Source organism: Garra rufa, chromosome 13 (genome assembly GCF_049309525.1).
Source record: "Garra rufa chromosome 13, GarRuf1.0, whole genome shotgun sequence".
NCBI classification, from domain to species: Eukaryota; Metazoa; Chordata; class Actinopteri; order Cypriniformes; family Cyprinidae; genus Garra; species Garra rufa.
Genome location: NC_133373.1, coordinates 12057635 through 12085361, shown reverse-complemented (window position 1 = coordinate 12085361; position 27727 = coordinate 12057635). Strand labels below are relative to the sequence as shown.

Here is a 27727-nt window from a genome sequence, read left to right as displayed (position 1 = left end):
GTGTTCACCATCTGAAACAGATGGCTCGCAGATCAGTACATGACCTTGTGAAATCATACATCTCACTTTCAGATTTTTTCATTGTCACTTTCTCTTTTTCCATTTCAGGTCCCAGCGAATCTAATGTCCTTCGAATGAGTGAGACCAGGGGCGAATCAAACACATGGAGAGCTCTTGAGCAGCTGGACAGAGGGAATATGAAGATCGCTGGGGAATGAGGATGAAAATAAAAAGAGCAAATGACTCGTGTTTTGTGTGCGTTGGAGCTTTTCCACTGCCATCACCCAGCCTGAACCCCACAGCAAACTCCTCGAGCACCACTGCCTTAACAAGCAGAGTGTGAGTGTGTATGTATGAAAGAGATGCGTCAAGACGCCCCCCAGCACCAACGGTGTCCCTTCTGCTGGTTTGACCTGATTCCTTCTTTCTTTAACATTTTATTTACACTTCCATCATCTTCCATCCGATTCCCAGCAAGCAAGGAACTTGGATTCTTCTTGGGCTCTTCTCGAAGGACTCTTCATGGAGTTTGTTTACACCTTCTTTACCTTGTTTGATGCTTGAGTTTTATGTACTAACAGGTTGTAAATCTAATCAGCACTCCTCCTTCCTTCTCCACTCGCATCAAGATTGCGTCTTCACACACTCGAGTTAGGCTAACGCAAGCACGACACAAGATTTTCCACAAACCGCAGGAAATGGAAGTCCTTAATTTATCCAAACGCAACTCCAACCAGAAAGGGCTCCGATACTCAATGAATTCCAGATGAAGAGAACCTCTTCGTCTTAATGTCTCCTTCAGAGTTTTCTATTTGACTTCTGTGCTCTTTTATGAATTCTCTACCCTTCTTTTTAGCTCATATCAACACGAACACACACACAAACCTGTTTGTTTTGCTAGAATGCACCTGAGATGTTCAAAACGAAGGTGTGTAGGAAGAACAGGTTGAGAGTGGAAGAGCTCATCAAGCGGGAACAACAAGATGTTTGAAGCCACTCCTTTATGGTAAGACTCTAACAGCTTCAAAACATCTGCAATAAGCACACCGGTTCAATCGAACAGCAAAATATTCATTTGTTCGCTTTCGGATTCGCAGTACGAGTCGTCTGTGAAGACGCACGTACATAAACACACTTTTCAAGCTGTGAATGTTGGTGGGCGCAGACGTCGGTTGGTTTACATCTTCAAACTTGTATTTAGTCGCATTATATTTCGTGTGAATGATGGGAATCGGAGCAGGAGATGAGGAGCATCAATGGCCCACTGCTATTTTTATGTCTTTTGCTTTAATGTGGTTTTATTTTATTATTTTATTTCAGTATTACTGGGATAGTTGCACGTTTTAATTGTCTGTTACATTAACATGTTATGTTATGACTGTCATTTTCGTTTTGAAAGGAACACCACCTTGGCTTCAGTTTTCTTCTTGTTGAGCCATTAAGGTTTTCGTTTGTTCCTTTAGAGAACAGCTTTATCAGTTTCTAGTGGGAACAAGAGTTGTCTGTTAAGCTCAGAACAAACGGTTGGCGTTCTGCGGCGTAACGGAGGCCAGGATGATTAGATAGGCCCATCTTTCGATTTGACTAGATGCTTGCGGTGTATTTTTCCAGGCTCAGCTGTGTGAAACGATGCATCTCATTTCAAACACTCAGAGAGTAGATCTTGAGTAATAACGGACATGAATCCAACTTTGCTTGGATGATGATTGCAGGAAACTTCTTCCAGAGTGTTGAAGTGCTGCGGCTCCTTTTTTCTTTGCTTTGCCGAGAATATTAAACCAAACTGACATGAAAAAACGGTAATGGAGGAATTGGCAACTGGTTTATACTCTGGTCTGACTTCAATAACAAGTTATCGCCATTTCCTTTGCATGGGATTTGAGTGAAGATGATTGGAGGTTTAGGATGGAAAACTTGTCTTCTAAAACAATATTTTTCTAAGGTATCTTTAACCTAGCCGTCCAGCACAAGCAAAACTGAGACGTTTGAGAAATGCTGGTTAGCTGATCTTGGGTAGGTTTTTCTTTTTTTGTTTGTTTACATGCGTTTGTTGTTCTGAGCCTTTAATATCAGGTATTAGCACTTTGGGTTGAAAAAGCTCTGAGAAGCTCTGCCACATTAAAAAAAGCTATGGAGGTCAATCAGCAAAATGAGTCGCTCGAAAAGCTGTCGACAAAGTGTTTACATGATAAATGAACATGAATGTTGTTTTGGTTCAAGCTGTGAAAGTCCCATGAGGCTGTTGTGAAAGCACAGGCAGAGAAGTTTCAGAAGATCTTGACCAATCACATGAACTTGGCACCGTGGATTAAATGAGAAAGGTGTCGAAATGGGATTTTTTTTCTTAGTGGAACATCACGCCAGACTTTTACTGATATGAGTTATGCATCTTGACAAGTCTCCAGCCTTTTCCAGCGGGGACTTGGACCAAAGTAAATATGATACTGTTGGTTCTTATGGGTTTATTTCTCTAAAATGGTTGATGTTATGGAATAGTAAGAGACAGAATAACGTGATTAAGCTGCCTCTGTTATCTAATACACTTTTGGACCTTTTCAGGATTGTTTTTGCTCTGGTTGTTTATTATTTCACACTACATCTGTTTCTGTCTCTCTTTTTTGTATACAATAATGAAATGGTTTTAATGAAAATGTCCATGACATTTATTTCATAGATGCTTTTCCTCTTAAAATGTTATTTTTTTGTTGCTGGTTTGTCTTGTTTTCCTTTACAGTTGATGTTCAGACTTTTCAGTGAAATTCTCTATATCTCCAATGTACTTTGTACTATTGCGTATGATACCATACATAAGCGTGAGATTGACAGATGGACTTCTCATCTTCTCTGCCACATTCTTTGGCTGTTTGAACTTCACCCCATCACTTGTTTATGTGGTGGTGTATTACATCAGACTGATATGGATTTGTAGTGAGTTGTTTAAGAAATGAATTTGCTTGTGTGTGTGTGTGTGCGTGTGTGTCTCACTCTGTGCCATCCTGTGTCACCTGCTCCCACCCACCTTGTATCCTCCCTGTCTGACCCCACACCGGCTGGGACCGATGGCCCAGGGTAGCGCTATGACCTTTGACCTGAGAGATGTGCTCCTGGGTTCCAGACAGGACAAAACTAATAAACACTTTTGGTTGTATGTTTTTTAATCCAGTGGTCCCGGTGTCTTCTTTTGGATGAGGATGTGTATTCGGAATTGACCCTCTTTAGTTCCAAACAGTGCCGCTCTCACACCACGCGTGTTTTTACGCAGTGAAAAACACATTGTGGAAAAAAGAGGATACTGAAAACACGGCAACAGACAAGAAAGAGCAGGTTACTTGGATATGAAACAAGGTCTTAGCTTTAAAATCTTGTCATTTGTTTAAAAAATTCAGACAATAATTACCGTTTTGTGGCTCTTTAATGTGTGACAGATCACTGTACTGCCTTGTTAGATTGACACCAATGACGCCAATACACAATTTTTCAAGTTGAAGTCCATCGAAGTTAATCTACCCTCCTGCCTGATTATTTTGAAAGACAAAATTGTGTATTTGGTGTTACTAGTGATATCGAAAAACTCACAGTACGATAATATCGCAATATAAAGTCCACGATACAATATTTATTGCGATAATTAAAAAAAAGACTTTAAAATGTACAAAATTTTCTTTTTTTTTTCCATCTAATGCATTTTGAGAGCTCAAAATTAAGAGCACTAACCCATGTTCTTAACTAAGGAAACAAGTCAGAAAAAAGTTTTGAATTGTCTGCACCTGAACTTTAAAGGGGACTCAACTCTCTTTTTAAATGTGATATACTGTCTCAGTCTAAATAACATTCACACTGGTGTTTAAGAAGCTAAACAAATTAGAATATAATAATAACAATTTTATATTATTGTTATTCCTGAACTTAATAGCCATATATTGTAGATCTGCAAAACGATTAGTTGTGATTAATCGATTCAAAACAAACGTTTATGTTTGCATACTATAATATGCATACTACACAGTACACACATATAGTATGCAAACAAACTTTTATTATGAATCGATTAATCGTGTACACAGTACACACATACAGTATGCAAACAAATTTTTTGAATCGATTAACTGCGAATAAACGTATACACAGTACACGCATACAGTATGCAAACTTAATTTAAATCGATTAATCACAACTAATCATATACATGGTATACACACACATATATGCAAACATAAACCAATCATCTTTTCTTATTTACTTAAAGCAAGAAATAAATATGAATGACGGAAAGACGCCAATACACAATTTTTCAAGTTTAAGTCTATCGAAGTTAATCTACTCTCCTGTCTGATTTGTTTGTACGACAAAATGGTGTATTCGGTGTTACTAGTGATGTAACAATATCAAAATCTCACAATATGATAATATCGCAATATTAAGTCCATGATACAATATTTATTGCAATCATTTAAAAAAGACAAATGAGGACTTAAAAAATAAGTTAAATTATTCTATCTAATGCACTCTGAGAGCTCAAAATTAAGAGTGCTAACCATGTTCTTAACTATAGAAACAAGTCAAAAGAAAGTTTTGAATTGACTTGTACCTGAACTTTAAAGGTGACTCAACCCTCTTTTTAAATGTGATATACTGTCTCAGTCTAAATTACATTTACACTGGTGTTCAAGAAGCTAAACAAATTAGAATATAATAATAATAACAAAATTTTATATTATTGTTATTCCTATGACAGTAATAGCTATATATTGTAGAGCTGCAAAACGATTAGTCATGATTAATCGATTCAGAATGCTTGCATACTACACAGTACACGCACACATAAAGTATGCAAACAAACTTATTTTGAATCGATTAATCACGACTAATCATACACAGTACACACAAGTATGCAAACAAACTTTTATTTTGAATCGATTAATCACGACTAATCATATGCACCGTACACAAAGTATGCAAACAAACTTTTATTTTGAATCGATTAATCGCGACTAATCATATACACAGTACACACACGTAAAGTATGCAAACAAACTTATTTTGAATCGATTAATCATGACTAATCATATACACAGTACACACACATAGTATGCAAATAAACATTTAATTTGAATCGATTAATCGTGACTAATCGTATATACAGTACACACACAAAGTATGCAAACAAACTTTTATTTTGAATCGATTAATCATGACTAATCATATACACAGTACACACACATAGTATGCAAACAAACATTTAATTTGAATCGATTAATCGTGACTAATCGTATATACAGTACACACACACACAAAGTATGCAAACAAACTTTTATTTTGAATCGATTAATCATGACTAATCATATACACAGTACACACACATAGTATGCAAACAAACATTTAATTTGAATCGATTAATCATGACTAATCGTATATACAGTACACACACACACACACACACACACACAGTATGCAAACAAACTTTTATTTTGAATCGATTAATCATGACTAATCATATACACAGTACACACACATAGTATGCAAACAAACTTTTATTTTGAATCGATTAATCATGACTAATCGTATATACAGTACACACACAGTATGCAAAAAACCTTATTTTAAATTGAAAATTTTGCAGCTCTAATATATTGTAAAAACTGCACTGTAAAATAAATGAAAATTAATATTTAATATATATTATTTTTGATTTACACTGGGCATTACGATTGGTCAGATCGCCTGTCAATAAAGCTGTTTGTGAACAGTCAATTGCATGTGAATGTAACTACAACAAGGCTTTTTGTCAATACTTTAGTTAATATAGTTAACATCTATAATATTCGGTTTAGTGTTAGTGTTTAAACTCCGTAGTCTCTACTGTTAAAGTAGAATAAGTGATTCTTTATAAATCTGCATCTAGATGTGCTGCTCTACTTTTAAATGCATGCTCCTTTGTTCTGTCAGTGGGGTATTTTTAGCTGCATTTACAGTGTACAGCAAAATGTACTGTTCAAAGAAATATACATGGGGAGGAGGAGGAAGACAGAATGTTTTGATGTCCTTTTGTTTAAAAAGGGTACATTTTACACAGAAACAGGTTAATGCTACAAGAGGGTGGTGACTTTATCTGTCAAGGACAAATCCAAGTGTAATGGAGTTTTTTTTTTTTGAGAATTAAAAAAAAAGAAAAAAATATGTGCATGCTACTGTAATGCAGTGTTGGGAAGGTTACTTCAGAAATGTACAATAATATTATATTATTGTTATTCCTATGAACATAATAGCCATATATTTTAGAGATGCAAAACGATTAGTCACGATTAATCGATTTAAAACAAAAGTTTATGTGTGCATACTATACTATGGATACTACACAGTACACACACATAAAACATGCAAACACAAACTTTTATTTTGAATCGATTAATCACGACTAATCGTATACACAGTATACACACACAGTATGCAAACAAACTTTTAATTTGAATCGATTATTTGTGACTAATTGCACACACATACAGTATGCAAACATAAAATTCTATTTGAATCGATTAATTGCGACTAATGCATGGTACACACACACATACAGTGTGCAAACATACATTATTTTGAATCAGTTAATCACCACTAATTGTATACACAGTACACACACATACAGTATGCAAACAAACTTTTGAATAGATTAATTGCAACTAATCGTATAGTACACACACACACACACACACACACACACACACACACACACACACACACACACCTAGCACATTAGCCTATTCAAAATGTAGTAATTGTTTCAGTTACTTAATTTAGGTAATGTAACTAATTACATTTGATTACTTTTGATAGATTACAGTTACATTTATTAAATTACATAATGCCGGTACATGTAACTATAGAGACTCCCCAACAATGTTGTCATGTTATGTTCAAGCTCGACAGCTCTGTTCAACTTTGTTGCATTTCAGACAATGAAGCAGGAAGAAAGTAATGAATGAAGGTTTGGAAAAGCATGACTCATAAGGGTGAGTAATTGACCACAGAATTTTTGTTTTTGGATAAAGGGGAGTAAGGGATAGTTCACCCAAAAATTAAAGTTCTGTCATCATTTACTTATGCTGTTCCAAACTATTTTTGTTTGTTTGTTTGTTTGTTTGTTTGTTTGTTTGTTTGTTTTTTCGAATGGCAGCAGTGACAGCAACTGGTTACTGAACATTCTTCAAAAAATTTTGTTCATCAGAAGAAACAAACTCAGGTTTGAAGTAAATGATGACAGAATTTTCGATTAATCATAGACAGAATTTTCATATTTTGGGTGAACTATTACTTTAAAGGAAAAGCAAGTCATATTTAGGACATCATCAGAGTCTTAAGTAGCATGGGTATATTCGTAGCAATAGCCAAAAATACATTGTATGGGTCAAAATTATTGATTTTTCTTATATGCTAAAAATCATTAGGATATTAAGTAAAGATCATGTTCCATTAAGATTGTTTAATAATTTCCTACCTTAAATATATCAAAAATGTATTTTTGATTAGTAATATGCATTGCAAAGAACGTCATTCGGACAACTTTGAAGACAATTTTCTCAATAATCAGATTTTTTTGCACCATCAGATTCCAGATTTTCAAATAGTTGTATTTCGGCCAAATATTGTCCTATCATAACAAACCATACATTAATAGGATGCTTATGTATTCAGCTTTCAGATGACTTTTGCGGTCCAGGGTCACATGTAACCATCCATTTCCATTTTTCACTCATATTTATAATCAAGTTCCACATAACAATAATATAAGGAATGTTATCTACCATATTTTCCACGTAAACGTGGCTGCGGCCATTTGTACGATTTATAGGTCTTCCTTCTGGTTTTATTAACGTCCAGCTATTTTTAGCTGTACAAAACAGCTCGTTTTGCTGCTTGATATTGGAAATTGGTGTGTATTACAATGTTATTGTAATGTATTAACCTAATTATGAACACACTGATTTGTAGTGCAAACAGTTCTATCCTTTACTGCACGTTGTTATTCTTCTCCCGGAAGTCTCACCCATACGCGTTAAAGAACGATATAGATTGATGTTATTATAATTTCATATGGACTTTTATTCACAGACAGTAATGGAGCTCTAGTCTACAGTAGTACTGTGTGATACTCCCCCCTGCTGTTCACCAGCTTTAAGACACACAGACAAGAAGAAAATGTATAAATGCAGCCTAAATATGTATACATATTTACACGTGTATATAAATTTCATGCTATACAAACTATTCTGTACATTAAAACTTATGAGTTTGAATTTGTATACGCTTATAGTATGCCTATAGAAATACTGTTGCGTTAATTCGAAATTTGTGACATTTGAAACACCTACCAGAATTCTTACTGGGAAAAAACTGTTGTAAAAAGCGTTTATGTTAATTCTCTTATATTCCCCCACACACGCATGAACACTAAAAGACCGTGTTCACTTTAAGACGCGAAGGGTTTGCTGGTGTGAATGTGTGTGTCTTGAGTGTGTTCGCGCAGTCAGGAAGAGCCACACACAAACAGAGCCAGCAGCAGCAGTGGCAGTAATGAATGGAGCTTGACCCACAGGCGGCTGGATATTGACGATAAACGTGTCTTGAAAGCGAGCAACTGGCCGTCGGGGTTTTTCTGTTGAAATGTTTCGGTAGTAGCGCAAGGGTGAGTCGATGCCTTTAAATGTCACGGTTTCACTGTTAGCCTGTTAGCCGTGCCGATACGCTGTGACTAAAAACTAGGACTTCAACTCGCTAACAGCAACTGCAGACACTCATATATAGAGGTACACCTACGGTGAGCTCACAGCTGTGTCGCTGAATTATATCAGTGGTTATTTTATCGCTGTAATGTGAAGAAAACGAGGGAATTGTAAGCTAGCTGGCTAACGGTCGTTAGCACTCTCGCTTATAAAATACACTGAATGCCGCGAGAGCTTAATTTGACACACACTCCTATTCATTTTGAACGGTTAAACAAGTTGTTTTTATGTCAGTCGTTTTTTATATTTGTGTAAATGTAATAAAAGTCAGTATTAGATGTGTTTAAATACATGACAGCAGTGGTCTAGTCAGTCGAACGGAACCTTACTAACCGTTTTAAATGTAATAGCGTGTCTATTTGCATGGATAACTTTACACTTTAACCTGTTTTTATAGTAGGTGTGATAAATGTGTGTTAACGTGTAGCTGGAGTTCATATGAATGGCTGATTGTGTATCATTAGTGCCTGCGTGGCCAGGATATGCTGCAGGCGGTCCACCCAGTTATATGATGAATGTACACTTGCTCACCTGCATGTTTCTGATGTGGAGATACATGACAAACCGGTCACTTGACAAAAAACTAAAAATCTGCAGAGATCTAGAACAATCTAGGATGCTGTGTGAAGCAGAGCTTCATTTACATATTTTGTGTGTGACTGCTCTTCTGTGTTAGAGGTTCATGCAAGAATATTTCCAGAGTTTGCCAGATGGGTGTTGCCAAGAAGACCACTGTGCTCCTCATGGAGGTGTGAGATCTCTGGAGTGCTTCTACACTGTTGTCTGGACCAGTGTGTGCACTCTTATATTTTTAAGGTCCTCAGAAGTAGAAATCATCACAGTTTGGCAAACTTCTATAGAGGGTTTGCACTTCAGTCATGGTTGCGCAGATGCACGGCCATATTGGCGATACTTGAATATAAGCAACGGCATGGATTGATGTTAATGTACTACTGAATACTTGTTTCTGTTAATTTATGCTGTTTAAATAATGGTAAAAACGTGTGGAAGCTGGTAAATCATAAATAGAAGGTTTTAGTATGCAGTTACGGCCGCAATATTTTGACAAATTAAACTTAATAGGTGGTAAAGAGACATGCAAGCAGTATTAAGATATCAGCCTAATATTTCACCTACCTGACCGGAAATAAGAACAAACACAAATTTAGTCAAGATGTGTTGTGTAAAATGAAATCATGTACAGCATAGTAGAGACTTATAAATGAAATAATATGTATACAAACCTTTATTTTGTTGAACAAGTGCACCAAATTAGCGTTGCTGTGAACCACTCTTTCTTGTAACGTTAGAGGAAGCAAAAAGCCCACGCTCTAACTGTAACTCCACAGCTGGGTTGTTTCATCAGAGACAGGTTCAACCCAGTGGTTGGGTAAAAAAATGTAATAACCCAATAAAAATGACTCAGCAGCTTAGTTACTGTAAAAACCAACCAGCACCTGCGTAAAAAAATATTAAAAATGACCCAACAAGCTAAACCCAGCATTTGGGTTTAAAAAAAAAAAAAAACAAGAGTGCAGAAAAACTACCCAACACCTGGGTAAAAATATTAAAAACAACCCAATTAAAATGACCCAGTAGGCTGTAGAAATGCGTCATCACATTCTGCTGATTTATTTATTTGTTCAAATAAATGCTTTCTGTTTATCAGATAATTGAATAAATGTGTGTTTTCATAAAAGCATACGCAGCGCGATTGATTTCGGTTTTGATAATAATAAAAATTTCTTAATAATAGTTAAGGACTAGGATTTTTTTTTAGCAGCACATCAGCATGTTAGAATGATTTCTGTAGGATCATGTGACACTGAAGACTGAAGTAATAATGCTGAAACTTCAGCATTGCATCATAGGAATAAATCACATTGTAAAACATATTCAAATAGAAAACAGTTGTTTAAAATTGTAAAAATATTTTACAATATTACTGCATATTTGATTAAATAAATGGAGTCTTGGTGAGCATGTGAGACCAAACTGGTAAACAATCAGCTTTCACTTGTCTCTTCTCACATACTCTGGTCCAGAATGACATTAGCACAAACAGTGAAAAGTTGAGTTGGACTAAATATCGGCACTGATACCTGGAAATTACACAGCTATAATGAAACTCCATGACAGATAACTTGACATTGGTGATGTATTGAAATAAACAGAATACGCAACAACAACAACCAGTGCATCAAACAAAACCCATATATGTAACCCTGGTCTTAAGTAGCACAGGTATATTTGTTGCAAATGTATATTTTATGCCAAAAGTCATTAGGATATTAAGTAAAGATCATGTTTCATGAAGATATTTTGTAAATTTTCTTACCGTAACACATTTTTTGATTAGTAATATGCATTTCTAAGAACTTACATTTTTTATTTTTTTAATGAGCACTTGTCACGTGACTCCAGTCAAAAGAAATGTATGTTTTTGCTCTTCACAAAGGCGTCAGAGAGAATCGATGCAGCTCAATATAGCATTAGAAAAAAAAATAGTTTGATGTAATGTTCTATAATCAAAGCAATGTATTTGTTGATGTCTGCCAAAAGTCTGCCTTTATGCTGTTGTCATGAGTGGGCTGCTCCTACATACTAGATATAAGAGAGTAGAGCAGTAGTAAAAGTATTTGTGTGTTTAGTCGAAGTCTTTGGAGTGGCAGCGCTCTCAAACCCAGATAAGCCCCAGGCTGAGATCAGGAAGTGCTGAGCGAGTGTCGGGCTGTGTTTGCCAGGGCTCAGCACCACAGTGTGTTTGAGCTGGGATTTTGCTGCTTCTGTTTGGACGGCTTTTTTTTACTTTTTAATGTAGGCCCTGAAAGCTGTCAGGATTGATGCGTGTGTTTGAGGCTGTTCATATTGATTGCTGGCTTTTGTTATGTTTTTTTGAGCTGTGGAGATAAAGGTTTTTGTCTTTGAGTGTATGTTTGAATAAATCTTTCATTTGTACCGAAATGTTGTAATGGCCTCTGTTTGTTGACAGAGTGTCGATCTAATACAGGTGCATCTCAATAAATTAGAGTGTTGTGGAAAAGGTCATTTATTTCAGGTATTCAACTCTAATTGTGAAATCCATTGGAATCCAGGGTTTAATAGGGCCTTAAAATGTGTTAAACCTTTCATAAATTGCAGTTGAATTGTTTCATAATTTCAATTAATTAGCTTTTTGATTGATGTTTTTTAATTTAAACATTAAAAGAGTCTAGAAAAATTAAAATGGAAAGAACGGAATCCAAAAAAATGAAGACGAAAAAAAACAAAAACAGATTTCATAGGGCCCTTTCAAACATTGTTAGAAAAAATATTTAAAAAAAAGTATCAGTTTCCAAGCATAAGTTTAATTTTAAAATATGAAATAGATTTTAAAAATTAAAAAAAAAAAAATTATTTGTTTGATCAAATTAATTTATAGAATTGCATTTGTTTTTTTGTTTTTTTACATAATCAAGTGCCAAATAAAAAAAGTACTTTTTGTATTCACATCTATATTATTTTTTAAAGTTTAGTGACTTAAAGTTAAAGGGCATAATTAAAAATAAAATCTTAAATGCATTTTTAACAAAGTATTAAGTTGTATTTATTTATTTTACATAATTAGTAAAATATATATATTTTTGGGTGACATTATTTGTAATATTTTCAAATATTTATAACCTTTCAAATTGTTTTATGTTAAAAAGTAAAAAAATAATAAAATACTAACAATCAAAGATTATGCCAAAATATTTAATAGGGTTTTCTGGTAACGCTTTACATTTGTTAACATTAGTTCATGTGTTAACTAACATAAACAATGTTTATTTATTACCACCTATTAATCTTTGTTAAAGTTAGTCAATAAAAGTACAGTCGCTCATTGTGTGTTGATGTTAGTTCACATTGCATAACTAATGTTAACACAAACAACCTGTGATTTTAATAATGCGTTAGTAATTATTAAATGCATTAGTCATTCTCGGGTCATGTTGACTAATGTAGTTAACTAATAAACCTTATTGTAAAGTGTTACCGGTTTTCTTTTCAAGAATCAAATTACTTTAATGATATCAGGACAGCTTTATCTTCCAAAAACATAAAAGGGAATTTTAATCCAGAAGTTAAAAACTTCATCTTATAAAAGTTGTATTCAAATCATTGTACATATAAATTGCATTTTTAATGTGTCTTTCGAGAATCAAACAGATCTAGACTGCTTTGACCCACCTAGTTTAGCTGGAACTATTGATGTGCCTGAAGCTTTGTATACTTATCTTTTTTTTTTTTTTTTTCTACCTTAGGGAGTTTGAGATTGCCCTCAGAGATGCTACAGAAACCAGACTCGCCAAGAAAGTGACAAACCAGACACACCTGAGTAGACAGGTAGCCGCCCCACCCTCTACACAACACCAGGCTGGACTCCAAACCATATATTAGGAGGATTTGAGTTGGCGTGCGTGAGAGATTTTCACGATAAACACGAGCGGAACTAACACAGACACAACCGGGTACGTCTTATATAACCAAGGAAGCTCTCCTGCATCAGTGAGTGCTCTTATGTCAAGTGCTCTGATTTTATTCTACGCCTGTCAGCATCATGTCTGTCTGTGTTGACTCACGACAGTCAGCAGTATAATATAAATCTCAGCGATGGCTCGTGATTGATTTATTTTGAGTCGAAAATTGTGAAAAAAAGTTGACCCCAAAATTAAAATTGGCTTACATTCGGTCTTAGCACATCATAAATGTAGATGAGTGTCTATCTTCATCTAAATAGATTTAGAGAAATGTAAAAATAATATAATTTATTCACCAATTGATCATTTGTAGCGAATGGGTGTCATCAGAATTAAAGCTGCATAACAATTGCGATTAAATTAATTAAAAATAAAAGTTTATGTTCGCATACTATGTGTGTGTGTGCTGTGTATATTTGTGTATATATTTATATATATACATATTAGGGCTGTGCGATTAATTGAAATCATATCGAAATCGCGATGTGAACATGCACGATTTCTAAATCGCCTTACAGCGCGATTTTTTGCACACACTCGACTTGACTGATACTTTTCCCGCAGCATGCTATTTGAACCGATCACAACACAGCGCACCTAAACAGAAAGCAAGAACATGCCAACGTTCATGCTTGAAACCAGAAATGGTAATGGTGGTTTGGTTTTCTTAGCAGAAAGCAGCTAGACTCTGCCAGTGCTCTAATTGTTTTTTATGTGGGACACTGTGGTCTGGGTTGTTGTTTTTTCAAACACACGCACATACGCACACACATACTTACTTTTTGCCATAGGTCTGTTCTAAAGACATTTTGTTCTACCTTTACTAGGCAGGGCTCGAAATTGTGAACGTTTTGGTCGCATGTGCTCCCAAAATCTGCGTGATTTATATAAATTATATTTGGGAGCATTCATGCGAGTGCGAGAAACTGTTGTGGTCCGACTTGGTTTCATTTCTTTACAAAACTTTCGCTAGCCTAACTACTGCACAGACTGCTGTGAGCTGATACAGTGACAGGTTCGCCATTCTCTCTTTCGATTGTGAAAAATAAAAGCTCTCCACAAACCGCTTTTGAAGAAATATAATATATTTCGTGCTATAGCGTACATTCTGTCAGATTCAATTCTGGCGCCTCCATGTTCATATACTGTACAACACTGCATTCATCCACATCAGATGATAACTCAGCGGCAGAGTTCCACTCACACAGGGGTGTAATTTCCACTGGGGACATGCTTTTCAAAATCTGGTTTGTGTCCTCCCATATTTCAAATGGTTTTGTTATAAAAATCTCTTTTATTGTAGAATGCACGCTCCGCGCCGTTGAGAGTCTCGCACGATCGTTAAAACAAAACCAAAAGTAAAACGCAGACGCGCATTCAAAAGCAATTTTAATATCCCGCGTTTAGAGAGCGGCAACTCAATGCGCGCAAATTAGGCTACATAAAATATCTAGGCAGTTATTAGTATGTGGGCTTTAATAAGTTGTGTAGTTGTCTATAGTTCTGTATCATGCTTGAAAAATTCAGTCTCTATTTGCACTTTGATTATTGAAAGAGTAGCTTACTTTGATCATGTGCTTGTAAAACATCTGCTGTCAGAATCAGTCATGAAGAATCAACATCAGTGCATTACTAAAAAGAAATTGGGTGTGCCTACATTTTTTTTTGGTGCTCCTAACTTTTTTCACCTGCTAGGTGATTTTTTTCCCCGCCTTCTGTTTTAGAGACATGTTACAGGTATTTAATAAAGATCTAATTGTTTTCTTTAAAAAAAAAATGTTTTAGATTCACACTGTAAAACATGTCTGTGTCAAAATCGTGATTAAAATCGAAATCGCAATACTGTTCAAGAAAATCGTGATAGGTTTCTTTTGTCCATATCGCACAGCCCTAATACATATACATATACACAGTGAGGTCAATAAGTATTTGATCACCCTGTTATTTTGCAAGTTCTCTTACTTAGAAATAATGGAGGGGTCTACAATTTTCAGCATAGGTGCATTTCCACTGTGAGAGACAGAATCTAAAAATAAAAATCCGGAAATCACATTGTATGATTTTTTTTTTTTTAACAATTTATTTGTGAATTACTGTGTCAAATAAGTATTTGATCACTTGAGTCAAAAAATTTATATTTGATACAGAAGCCATTGTTAACAATTACAGAGGTCAAACGGTTCCTGTAGTTCTTCACCAGGTTTGCACACACTGCAGGAGGGATTTTGGCCCACTCCTCCATACAAATCTTCTCTATATCTGTCCGGTTTCGGGGCTGTCGCTGAGCAGCATGGAGTTTCAGCTCCCTCCAAAGATTTTCTATTGGATTTAGGTCTGGAGACTGGCTAGGCCACTCCAGAACCTTGATATGCTTCTCACGGAGCCACTCCTTGGTTTTCCTGGCTGTGTGCTTTGGGTCATTGCCATGTTGGAAGACCCAGCCACGACCCATCTTTAATGCTCTGACTGAGGAAAGGAGGTTTTTGCCCAATATGTCACAACACATGGCCCCGTTCATCCTCTCCTTAATACAGTGCTGTCGTCCTGTCCCCAGTGCAGAAAAACACCCACAGAGCATGATGCTTCCAGCCCCATGCTTCACTGTAGGTATGGTATTATTGGGATGATACTCATCATTCTTCTTCCTCCAAACACAGCGAATGGAGTTAAGACCAAAAAGTTCTATTTTGGTCTCATCTGACCACAGGACTTTCTCCCATGAGAAAGCTAGCTGAACTTCTGCGTTGCTTGCGTTTGCTGCGTTGATGCTTGAAACGCAGGTAACGCTTGAAAAGTTGACGTATCCAACGCACACAATGCACCGCAGAGCCTCTGACGGACTCAACCATGGACTTTACATGTAATCTTGCTGCAACTGACGCTGACGTTTGGGGCGGTGTGAACGCACCATTAGACTTTGGCTGATTGTTGGGTGCACAGTTGTCTTTATGACAGCTAGCGACCTCAAACAGGTGCTACAAATTTAGAATCATGAGCAGAGTGTAGCTGGACTATTTAATAGCAAAAATAACAGGTCTTTGAGGGTCAGAAATCTGGCTGATAAGCAAGTGATCAAATACTTATTTGACACCAGTAATTCACAAATAAATTTTTAAAAAACCCTACAATGTGATTTACGGATTTTTATTTTTAGATTCTGTCTCTCACAGTGGAAATGCACCTATGCTGACCCCTCCATGATTTCTAAGTAAGAGAACTTGCAAAATCACAGGGTGATCAAATACTTATTGACCTCACTGTATGTGTAATATAAATTATACATGTTTATATGCAGATATATATACATAATACATATACACAGTACACACACATGCATATAGTATGCAAACAAAATTTACTTTTGAATCGATTAATCGTGACTAATTGTTTTGCAGCTCTAGTCAGAATGAGAGTCCAAACAGCTAATAAAAACATCACAATTCATGTCATCATCAATTAATGTCTTGTGAAGTGAAAAGCATTACATCACATACTCACCAATGGATCATTTGCAGTGAATGGGTGCCATCAGAATGAGAGTCCAAACAGCTGATAAAAACATCACAATAATCCACAAATGATCCACATGACTCCAATCCATCAATAAATGTTTTGTAATGTAAAAAGCATTACATCAATTGCTCACCAATGGATCATTTGCAGTGAATGGGTGCCGTCAACAAACACACAGCTTTTCACTTCACAAGACGTTAACTGATGGACTGGAGTCCTGTGGATTATTGTGATGTTTTTATTGGCTGTGTGGGCTCTCATTTAAATGGCACCCATTAATTACAAAGGATCCATTGGTGAACACGTGATGTAATGCTAAATTTCTTCAAATCTGTTCTAATGAACAAACAAACTTATCTACATCTATGCCACTGAATAAATTTTTTTTAAGAAGTTATTGCAGCTTTTTTTCTCAGAAATGCGTGAAATAAACTTGCGATTCTGACTTTTTTCTCTGAATTTGTATATACAAACTTACAATTCTGACTTTTTTTCTCTCAGAATTGCGTGATACGAACTCACAAACCTGACTTTTCTCAGAATTGCGAGTTTAAATCTCTTTTCTCAGAACATATCAGTCTTTTTTTTCCCCTCAAAATTGGACTTTATAGCTCACAATGGCAAGTTTATATCTCACAATTCTGAGAAAAAAATTGTGAGATATAAACTTGCAATTGTGAGTTATAAAGTAAACTCAAGTTTTTATAAGTTTATATCTCAGAATTCTGACTTTATAACATGCAGTTGCAAGTTTATATCTCACAATTATGACTTTTTCTCCGAATTGTGAGATATAAACTCAGTTTTATAAGTTTCTATCTCATAATTCTGATTTTATACCACACAATTGAGTTTATATCTCACAATTCGGAGAAAAAAATCAAGATTTGTGAGATAAAAAGTCGCAATGACCTTTTATTAAAATTTTTTATTCATTGGTGGAAATGAGCTTCCATACGAGGCTGAATAATACATTTTCTGCAATTTTCAACTATTCCTGTAAAATGACGTCTCTCTTTCTTCTCGCAGGAAGTGTCATCTGTCCTCAATCTTTTATATTCTGGTGGTTCGAGCCGTTCCTGTCCTGCCTGACCTGTGGTGGTGTTGGTCAGACAGCGGGCAGTGCCATGCCTCAGGCGTAAGTGCGTGTCTCCTGGCAGACTCAGGCGTGGTGGGCCGCCGGTGAGCGTCTGGCTGCAGGAGGTGATGAAGCTGAAGCAGCGTGTGGTGGTGCTGTGCGCTGTGCTCTTTCTCCTCGGCCTGGCTAAGGTCTTCCTGCTGGATGGAGGGGAGGGATCGGCCGCCAGCCGCCGCGACCTCCGGGCCTTCCGCAAGATGGAGGCCAGCCTGGCCCTGGCCAAAGGAGCTCGCCTCACGCACACCTTGCAGTCGCCCTGGGAAGTGGCCGCCCAGTGGGTGGGTCCACGGGAGGTGTACCCAGACGAGACGCCCGAGCTAGCTGCCGTGCTGAATGCCCTGGCCACCGCTCGTGTGGAGAGGGCTGACGTGGGCTACAAAGGCACCCAGCTGAAAGCCCTCCTGGTCCTCGACGGAGGACAGAAAGTTGTATTCAAACCTAAGAGGTGAGAAGAAGGATGATTAAAATGAGGAACGAAAGAGAGAGAAAGTAACGAGAATGTGAATAAGGTTAAAATTAAAGGAGTGAGTGATTTAGAAAGAGAGAGAGTGAGGGGAAGAGTGACTGAGTAAATCAGAGAACGGAAAAGCCGGTGACTGAAATAGAAAAAGAAGTGAATGAATAAGAGATTTAATAAAAAATCGTTTTTATTTGTACAGCGCCTGAGCGTGCATCACAATGTGTGGCAAAGAAAGAGCATAACAATAAAATACACAGACAAAACAATATAAACAGGAAGCAATAGAAAATCTGACCCTGGACCACAAAACCAGTCATTAGGGTCAAATTTTTTCGAAAATGAGATGTATACATCATCTGAAAGCTGAATAAATAAGCTTTTTTTATTGACAATATTTGAAAATCTGCATTCTGAGGGTGCCAAAAAAAATCTAAATATTGAGAAAATCGCCTTTAAAGTTATCCAAATTAACTTCTTAGGAATGCATATTACTAATCAGAAGTTAAGTTTTGATATATTTAAAGTAGGACATTTACAAAATATCTTCATGGAACATGATCTTTAATTATCCTAATGATTTTTTTTGCCTAAAATAAAAATCAATCATTTTGACCCATAGAATGTATTTTTGGTTATTGCTACAAGTATACCTGTGCTTCTTAAGTCTTAAACTTAAGTTTTGTGGTCCAGGGTCACAAACGTGGCACACTTTTCATAACTAAAACAAATGCAGACCTGGGTTTACGAGCAGTGGACCTGAATGACCTACTGACCATTTGGCCAAATCTTAAAGTAATTTATTTATTTGGATTTGTCTGGCTTAAGATATTGCTGATGAGGTTCAATTTGTTAACATTAGTTAGAAGCATTTGTTATCATGAACTAACAATGAACAAAGCATTTACAGCATTTATCAAACTAGGTTAATGTACTTTTGTACATATACCATACAAACTGCATTCCAAAAAATTTTATGATCAAAAATTAGGTAAAAAAAAAAAACAGATATATTGTGAAATATTATTACAATTTGAAACAACTATTTTCCGTTTTTATTTATTTAAAAATGGAGTTTATTCCTGTGATGCAAAGCTGTGATTTTCGTTATTACTACACGATCCTTCAGAAATCATTCTAATATGCTGATTTGCCACTCAAGAAACATTTATTATTGTTGATGTTGAAAGCTGTTGTGATGCTAATTAATATATTTGTGTGAAGTGTGATGTTTTGATGACTATAAAGTTAAAAGAACAACATTTACAACATAGAATTTGTTTGTAACATAACAAGTAACAACGTTTTTTACTGTCATTTTCAGCAATTTAATCTATTCTTTATGAAATTTACCAAACTTACTGAACAGTAGTGTATACAAATATAATGTGTATATATAGTGTGTAATTTCTTTCTTTTAAGTTAAATGAAAATTCTGTCATTAATGATTAAATTAGTTCCAAGACTTTTGAAGACTGACACAGAAGAGAACAAATTGTACACACAAACGTATTCTTGTAGCTTTATAACATTACTGTTGAACCATTAATGTCACATGGACTTTTTTATTGATGTCTTGAATACCTTTCTGGGCCTTGAACGTGTCAGTTGCGTTGCTGTCTATGCAGGGTCAGAAAGCTCTCGGATTTGATCAAAAATATCTTAATTTGTGTTCTGAAGATTAATTAAGGTTTTATGGGTTTGGAACAACATGAGGGTGAGTAATTAATGACAAAATTGTCATTTTTTCGGTGAACTAATCATTTAATTAACAAACAGTAATTAAAATAAACTAGTATATTTATGAATTAGCATAAACCTATATTAAGACGTGTTGTAAAAGTTTTTTTCAGAAGTGCTACCAGGATATTTCTGGTATAAAATAGGACGCAAAGCTGATCTGTCATTACTTCAGGTGAGTTGAGCTGTCTGCTCTTCTCTGAGCCTATTAGAGTTATCATGGATCTACAGAGTGAGGAAGCTCTCCTGGTGTCCTTAATCTCAAAGGTCACTGATCAAACACACCTTATCTCTGATGACTTCACATCCAGACTGAACTTTTTCAATCCATCTGCACTGAACATTTTGGTTCCAAAACTCCAAATTGGGCGTGTCACATTATTGTGTCATTTGAAGTCAGGGTTCCTCAAATCTTGCCCTGGGGGGCCAATGCGCTGAAGAGTTTAGCTCCAACCCTGATCAAACTCACCTACCTGTGATTTGTGATTTATGGGTTAGAGCTAAACTCTGCAGGAAAGTGGATCTCATGGGCCAGAATTGAGGATCCTTGTTCTAAGTGGTTTTACTTTTTGAGTGTTTAATGCTTGAGGCCTGCATTTCGCAAAAGCAAGATTTAGATGTTAAGTATACACTGCTGTTCAAAAGTTTGGGATCAGTAAAATGTTCAATGTTTTTAAACAAGTCCCATATGTTAATCAAAGTTTCATATTTGATTAAAAATACAGAATATTTTGAAATATTTTTGCCTTTTAAAATAACAGTTTTCTTTTTATCATACTTTAAACTATAATTTATTTCTGTGATGTAAAGCTGAATTTTCATCAGCCACTACTCCAGTCCTTCAGAAAGCATTCTAATATGCTGATTTATTATCAATGTTGGAAACAATTGTGCTGCTTAATATTTTTTAGAACCTGATGTTTTTTTTTTTTCAGGATTGTTTGACAATAAAAAGTTAAAAAGAACAGCATTTATTCAAACAATACAAGTCTTTACTATGACTTTCTATCAATTTAACACATCCTTGCTGAATAAAAGTATTAATTTCTATAAAGAAAAAAAATACTGACCCCAAACTTTGAACGGTAGTGTATAATGTTACAAAATATTTCTATTTTGAATAAATGCTGTTCTTATTATTACAGGTTACAAAAAAAAATAAGCAGCACAACTGTTTCCAACATTAGAATGATTTTTGAAGGATCATGTGATACTGAAGACTAGAGTAATGATGCTAAAAAAAAATTCAATTTTGCATCACAATTATAAATTCTGTTAAAAGTATATTAAAATAGAAAACCACTTTAAAATTGCAGTAATATTTTACAATATTACAGTTTTTTACTGCATTTTAAATCAAATAAACACAGCCTTGATGAGCAGAAGAAACTTCTCTAAAACAATCTTACTGATCCTAAACCTTTGAACACCAGTGTAATGCATTTCAGCCAATTTTTGTCTTAAAATAAGCTTGCGTGTCAGTAGTTTCAAAATGAATAAAGTAATAAATGTTGTCTGCACATTTATCTTGACAAAATGTTGCAGTACTTTCAACCTCAGTAACGTCAATAACAGTAAATTCTGGGTAGAAAAATGTTATTTCAAGTTTCCGAGCAGCGAATTCGGCTTGGACACGGTATTTTTGTTTATACTTTATTATATGTGGGTTTATATATTGAATTTTCTATAAGCTACCCAATAACAATCTGTGTTGAAAAATGGGTCTTGCATTAATGGGTGTTGTGTGTGTTGAAAACTGTCAAGGTATCAGGTTTGGTTTATATTCAAACTCAAATAATCTAGTATTTGCTCACTACATCCTGCTGTTTAATAAGGAACAAGGAAGTGGTCTAGGAGTGTGTGTGCATTTATATGAGAGGGAGGTTGACTAGTTAAGCTAATGACCCTAAGTGTACAGTCTCCACACTAAATGTGAAAATGCTGTGTGACACCACAGAATCACAGCAAGTCAGAACATATCTGATGTGCAGTATACTGTAATTTCGACCAATGAAAATTCACTTCAGGTCTGTACATACAATGCGACACCACAGAAATTGAAACCAAGAGACCAGCGAAATGATGTTGCAGCAGATTAAGACAAACGCATTTGTGCACAAGAGAAAGCCTTAATTGCTAGCACACTTTGTATCTGCCTGAATTAATTTAATCTGTGTGTCATGTTTTGCTTTGTCCGTCTCTCATATGTCTGTATCTTCTTTATCGTCTCATTATTAGGTACACTAGAGATTATGTGGTCGAAGGAGAGCCATACGCAGGGTATGATCGGCATAATGCAGAAATCGCTGCTTTCCACTTGGACAGGTAATCCAACTCAATTCGCAACAATAACTCAATTGTGCATTTCTCCAACTGTGGGCAGCATTTTTAAGTGACAATTGCCTTGTTTTACATTGTTTCCTTCACACATTATGTCTAATATTTAATCTCAAACTCTTGATTTAAAAACAAAGTCTTTCAAAAATTAGTATACTTGTTTATTATTAGGTGAAAAATTGGAAGATTGAACTGAGAAATGGTAATTTAGGGTTGGGCGATTAAGCAATAACATTAATTATCACAATAATTTGACTAATTAATTATATCATTAATGTAGACATGTATTAAATGTATTAAAGGAGTAATGGAATACAACTTCAGTATTTTTTATTAAGCTGTAGCATTTGTGCATTTATACTAAATGTATTTAGACTAGTGATTTTCATACAAATACCTAGAAACCATAAAGTTAAATTTTTACCATAATTCTGTGCTATATGTGGTTTTAACTGGTTATAATGATCTAAATCTAAATGTATGCTACTATGGAAGACCAATAGTTAATTTTAATAAAACTCAAACAGTCAGAATCATTCAATTTTACCATATAAAGATGAGGTTGTTACAATTTTTACAGATGATACTGTTGTTGATAATGAGCCTAAATTTACATCTGCACCCAACTCAAGCTACAGTCAAATGTGCATTTCTAAGAGACAAAAAAAATGTCAAATTGCAAACTGTGCTGAAGATACACGTCATCAAAGTCAGTAACACACACCCGTTTCATGATTTGAAACAATATCACTTATTGGAACATGCAGAAACTAAGAAGTTGATTTTTCTATTAGGGTTCATATTTTGTTAAAGAAAAATGACTGGAAAAGTGTAAGGCATTTAAAAACATGAATTATTTGTCATGTTCTGACCATACTGAGTAGTTAACAGTCTGGTTTCTACAACTTTTACTTAAAACAGAAATCTGCCTTTATACTTGAAAGAAATAAAGATTTATTTATCATGATAATTCTTAACATCAGCTGATATTAAAAATTATCGTGATCATTTTTTGGGCCACATCACCTAGCCCTAGCGTAAAGCATATAATGTATTGTTTTTGTATGATGGATTTTCATAGTTTAAGAATAAACGTCTTGACTTAGGGTAAGGGTACAGCAATAAAATCTATAAATGAAAGACTTTTGTAGTTGTTAAAGAAGGCATAGTAAAGAAAATGTTACAAATTTTTTAATTTGACCTCAAATGTTTTTATCAAAACTAAAACATTAACCTTTTTGTTTGTTAAATGAAGGTCACAAGTTTACATCCCCCTTTCAGAATGCAAAATGTCAATTATTTTACCAAAATAAAAGCAAACATACAAAATGCATGCTATTGTTTATTTAGTACTGACCTGAATAAGATATTTCACATAAAAGATGTTTACATATAGTCCACAAGAGAAAATAGTTGTCCCTTCTTTGTCCACAACAGTTAAACTGCCTGCTGTTCTTCAGAAAAGATCCTTCAGGTCCTGCAAATTCTTTGTTTTGTTTTTTTTTTTGTTTTTTTTTAACCCTTTCCAACAATGACTGTATAATTCAGTCCATCTTTTCACACCGAGGAAAACTGAGGAACTGCAAACTATTACAGAAGGTTCAAATGCTCATTGATACTCCAGAAGGAAAAACCATGCATTAAGAGCCGGGGGTGAAATCTTTTTAAAATGTAAAGGTCAGGGTAAATTTAACTTATTTTGTCTTCAGGGAAACATGTAACTACCCTCCATAGTCTTAGGCCAGTACTAAATGAAAAAATATGATATTTAGGCAAAATAAGAAAAATGGGGGGTCACGTGATGCTAAGGAGTTGAAAGGACGTGAAAGACCGAGCTCCCAAATGATAGTCTCTATTTAATCTGAAAACAACGCTGAATAAGCTTATATTCGACGACTTCGAGCACGTATAATTCGCCTTTAAATTCTGCAATGGATCTTCGTTCCAAGCTAAAGAAAGATCCTCAGAAAACCTACGAACTTGTCGAAGGTGAAACAACAAAAGATGGCGCCGGATCGAAGAACTCAAATGAAACTGAAAGTGAAGGGAATCGGGAAGGCGACATGTTTGCGGTTCTTCTTAAAGAAATTCAGGAAGGCAACAACATCCTCTCGTAAAAGATAGACTCTAAAACAGCAGATTTGCAAACGTCTATAGAAAACTTGCATTCGACGGTGAGCAGCCTTCTTGGAAGAGTAATGGAGGCCGAACAACGCATTGGTGACACCGAGGACGAAGTACGTCGGATTGACGGCCTTATGAAAGTGATCAGGCAAGAGAATGAGACACTAAAAGGTAAAGTGGAATACCTTGAAAACTACAGCAGACGCAGCAACATACGTATAGTTGGTATGAAGGAAGGCAGCGAAGGAAGCGACCCCGTTAAATTCTTCAGCGAGTGGCTGCCTAACGTTTTAGGCGCACAACACTTCTCTGGACAGCTGGATATAGAGCGGGCTCATCGTATTTTGAACCCCGTGCCGAATCCTGATAAACCTCCAAGACCCATTCTGGTCCGATTACTCCGCTATCAAGATCGGGAAAAAATCCTGCGACTCGCCAAACAGAAGGGAGAACTAACTATGGACGGAAAAAGAATTAGTATCTTTCCCGACATGAGTCCGGATCTTGCTAAGAGGCGCAAACAGATGATCCCAGCTCTGAAGGCATTTAAGGAACGGAAGGTCTCTTGCTACCTGGTCCATCCTGCTCGCATTAAGATCCTAATAGAAGACGGGAAATTCCGGTTCTTTGAGACACCCGGCGAGGCATTCAAATATCTGGAGGGCCAGGATAAAACCTGAACGAACTATTCGGACTGTTGTGTTCCCAAGGACTACTGCTATTCCATTTTAAAATAACAGTACTTATTCCACTGAAGGTACGCGACTATCTGCCCTCTGCTTTATGTGTATTTTGTTTATCAGAAGGAAACTGAAAAATTACCGAAGTCAATCTATATTGAAACTAGCCTAACTTTTATAATTCAGTGTTGTAGTTAGAGTTAGGGAGCTCGGCTGGCAGCAGGTTTTGATTGTTCAGGATGATAAAGGAGCGAACGTGTTTTTCCGTAGAATTTGTTTATTTGTTTGCCGGCGTTGTTCTAAGCCGACAGCTGAGCAGAGCAAAGTTTAAGTGTTCTTACCTGTTTTTTTTCCCTTTTCTTTTCTTTTCTTTTCTTTTCTTTGTTTTCTTTTCTTTTCTTTTCTTTCTTTTTTCTCCGGGAGATACAGGGTTCTCTATGTTTTTCTTTTTCCAAAATATCCGCAAAAAAGGATTGTAAACACTTTAGCAGCCACATGAATAGCCCATTAAAGTTTGTAACGTTTAACGTAAATGGCTTGCATAGCCCAATAAAAAGGAAGAGGGGTATATACATATCTTAAAAAACAGAACGCAGATATAGTGTTTTTACAAGAAACACACTTAACAGCTCATGAACATCAAAAACTCAAGAGAGAGTGGGTTGGACAGGTTTTTGCATCCTCATTTAATTCAAAATCAAGGGGAACTGCCATATTAATTAATAAAAATGTTCCGTTTAGATTGTTAAAGACGGTCAGTGACCCTTTGGGAAGATATATATTAGTACAAGGCTTTATATATTCAGAAACGTGGACTTTTTTAAATATATACGCGCCAAACTATGATGACCATTTGTTTATGCAAACTATTTTTCTTATGATTGCCCAGACACCAGGTTGGAGTTTGGTAGGTGGGGATTTTAATTTCTGTATGGATTCGGTCCTGGATAGATCTTCACTTAGACCACAACCTCCAACTAAAGCATCTAAACTTTCTAAGACTTATATGAAAGATTTAAAATTAGTCGATATATGGAGGCAGGTCCATCCTAGTGATAGGGATTACTCTTTTTACTCCCACCCCCATAATACACATACAAGAATAGATTATTTTTTGTTACCTATCCAACTTGCACATCGGGTGCTAACAATTGACTACCTTCCCCGCTTACTAAGCGATCACTCCCCATTGGTTATGTCCATATCCATGCCTGACAAAATAAGAGGCACTTATAGGTGGAGATTCAAACCCACACTCCTTAATCAAGATGATTTTGTTACTTTTATCAGAGAACAAATTAATATTTTTACCCTTACAAATAAACCCTCTTGTACAAATAAATTTATTTTGTGGGAAACATTAAAGGCCTACATTAGAGGACAATGTATTGCATATACCAAAGGGTTAGCAAAGCAAAGGAATAGTAAACTGGAAAATCCCGAAGCTGAAATAACTGATCTTGAAAAAATGTATCAAAAAAAACCTTCTAAATGCTTATATAGAAATTTACTTAATAAGAAAAGGGAATATAATACCCTGAATACATATCAAGCAGAGAGGACCATAACAAGGTCACGGCAACGTTACTATGAACTTGGGGAGAAATCACATAAGGTGCTGGCATGGCAACTTAAAACAGATGAAAACAAACAAATAATAAATTCGATAGACACTGGCAATAATATTACTTATAACCCTATAGAGATAAATAGAGCATTTAGAGAGTTTTATATAGAACTGTACTCCTCTCAAGTGAGGGACGATATGTCCGAAATGGAAAAATTTATCTCTACTGTTGACCTGCCATCCTTAACTGAAGAAAATAGTCATAGTTTGGATAGACCATTCTCCATTACAGAACTAAATGAAGCAATACAGTCATTACCATCTAATAAATCTCCAGGAGAGGATGGCTTTCCCCCTGAGTTTTATAAAACATTTAAAGATATGCTCACACCATATTTAATGGATGTTTTAGACCAAGCTAGGAATGACGGGTGCTTCCCGGAGTCATTTTCTAATGCTATCATTTCAGTTATTTACAAAAAGGGGAAAGACCCATTACAGTGTGGTTCTTATAGACCAATATCTCTTCTTAATGCGGATTACAAAATAGTAACTAAAATGATAACCAGGAGACTAGAAAATTATTTACCTTTGCTTGTGAAACCAGATCAAACAGGTTTTATACGTAATAGATTATCCTCAGATAACTTAGGACGATTCTTTAATATAATACACTTTGCTAATACCAATCGGACACCTGGAGTTGCCATCTCTCTTGATGCCGAAAAGGCATTTGACCGCGTTGAATGGTCGTACTTATTTCGTGTGCTTGAAATATTTGGATTTGGTGAAAAATTTATTGATTTGATTCAATCTCTCTATAAATCTCCCAGAGCTAAAATTATTACAAATGGAGTAATCTCTGCCCCATTTCCTCTGTTTAGAGGATGCAGGC

The 27727-nt window shown here is 35.6% G+C and overlaps 2 protein-coding genes across 4 annotated transcripts in view; both read left to right on the top strand.

Annotated features, from left to right (window-relative positions):
* Positions 1-3158, top strand: part of ralgps2 (Ral GEF with PH domain and SH3 binding motif 2) — an 86309-nt gene extending 83151 nt beyond the window's left edge. Inside the window, exon 17 of the mRNA XM_073816699.1 lies at positions 109-3158. Within this exon, the coding sequence (XP_073672800.1) occupies positions 109-138 (30 nt within the window). The 3' untranslated portion in view covers positions 139-3158. The remainder of the gene's footprint in view (positions 1-108) is intronic.
* Positions 3159-8509: 5351 nt separating this feature from the next.
* Positions 8510-27727, top strand: part of fam20b (FAM20B glycosaminoglycan xylosylkinase) — a 44703-nt gene continuing 25485 nt past the window's right edge. Inside the window, exons 1-4 of one of the 3 annotated variants that reach the window (XM_073816587.1) lie at positions 8510-8677; positions 13061-13142; positions 17819-18372; positions 22363-22449. In XM_073816587.1, coding sequence (XP_073672688.1) covers positions 17996-18372; positions 22363-22449 — 464 coding nt within the window. In that variant the 5' untranslated portion in view covers positions 8510-8677; positions 13061-13142; positions 17819-17995. Of the gene's footprint in view, positions 8678-13060; positions 13268-17818; positions 18373-22362; positions 22450-27727 lie in introns of all 3 variants that reach the window. The other 2 variants (XM_073816586.1, XM_073816588.1) reach the window with 2 other exon arrangements.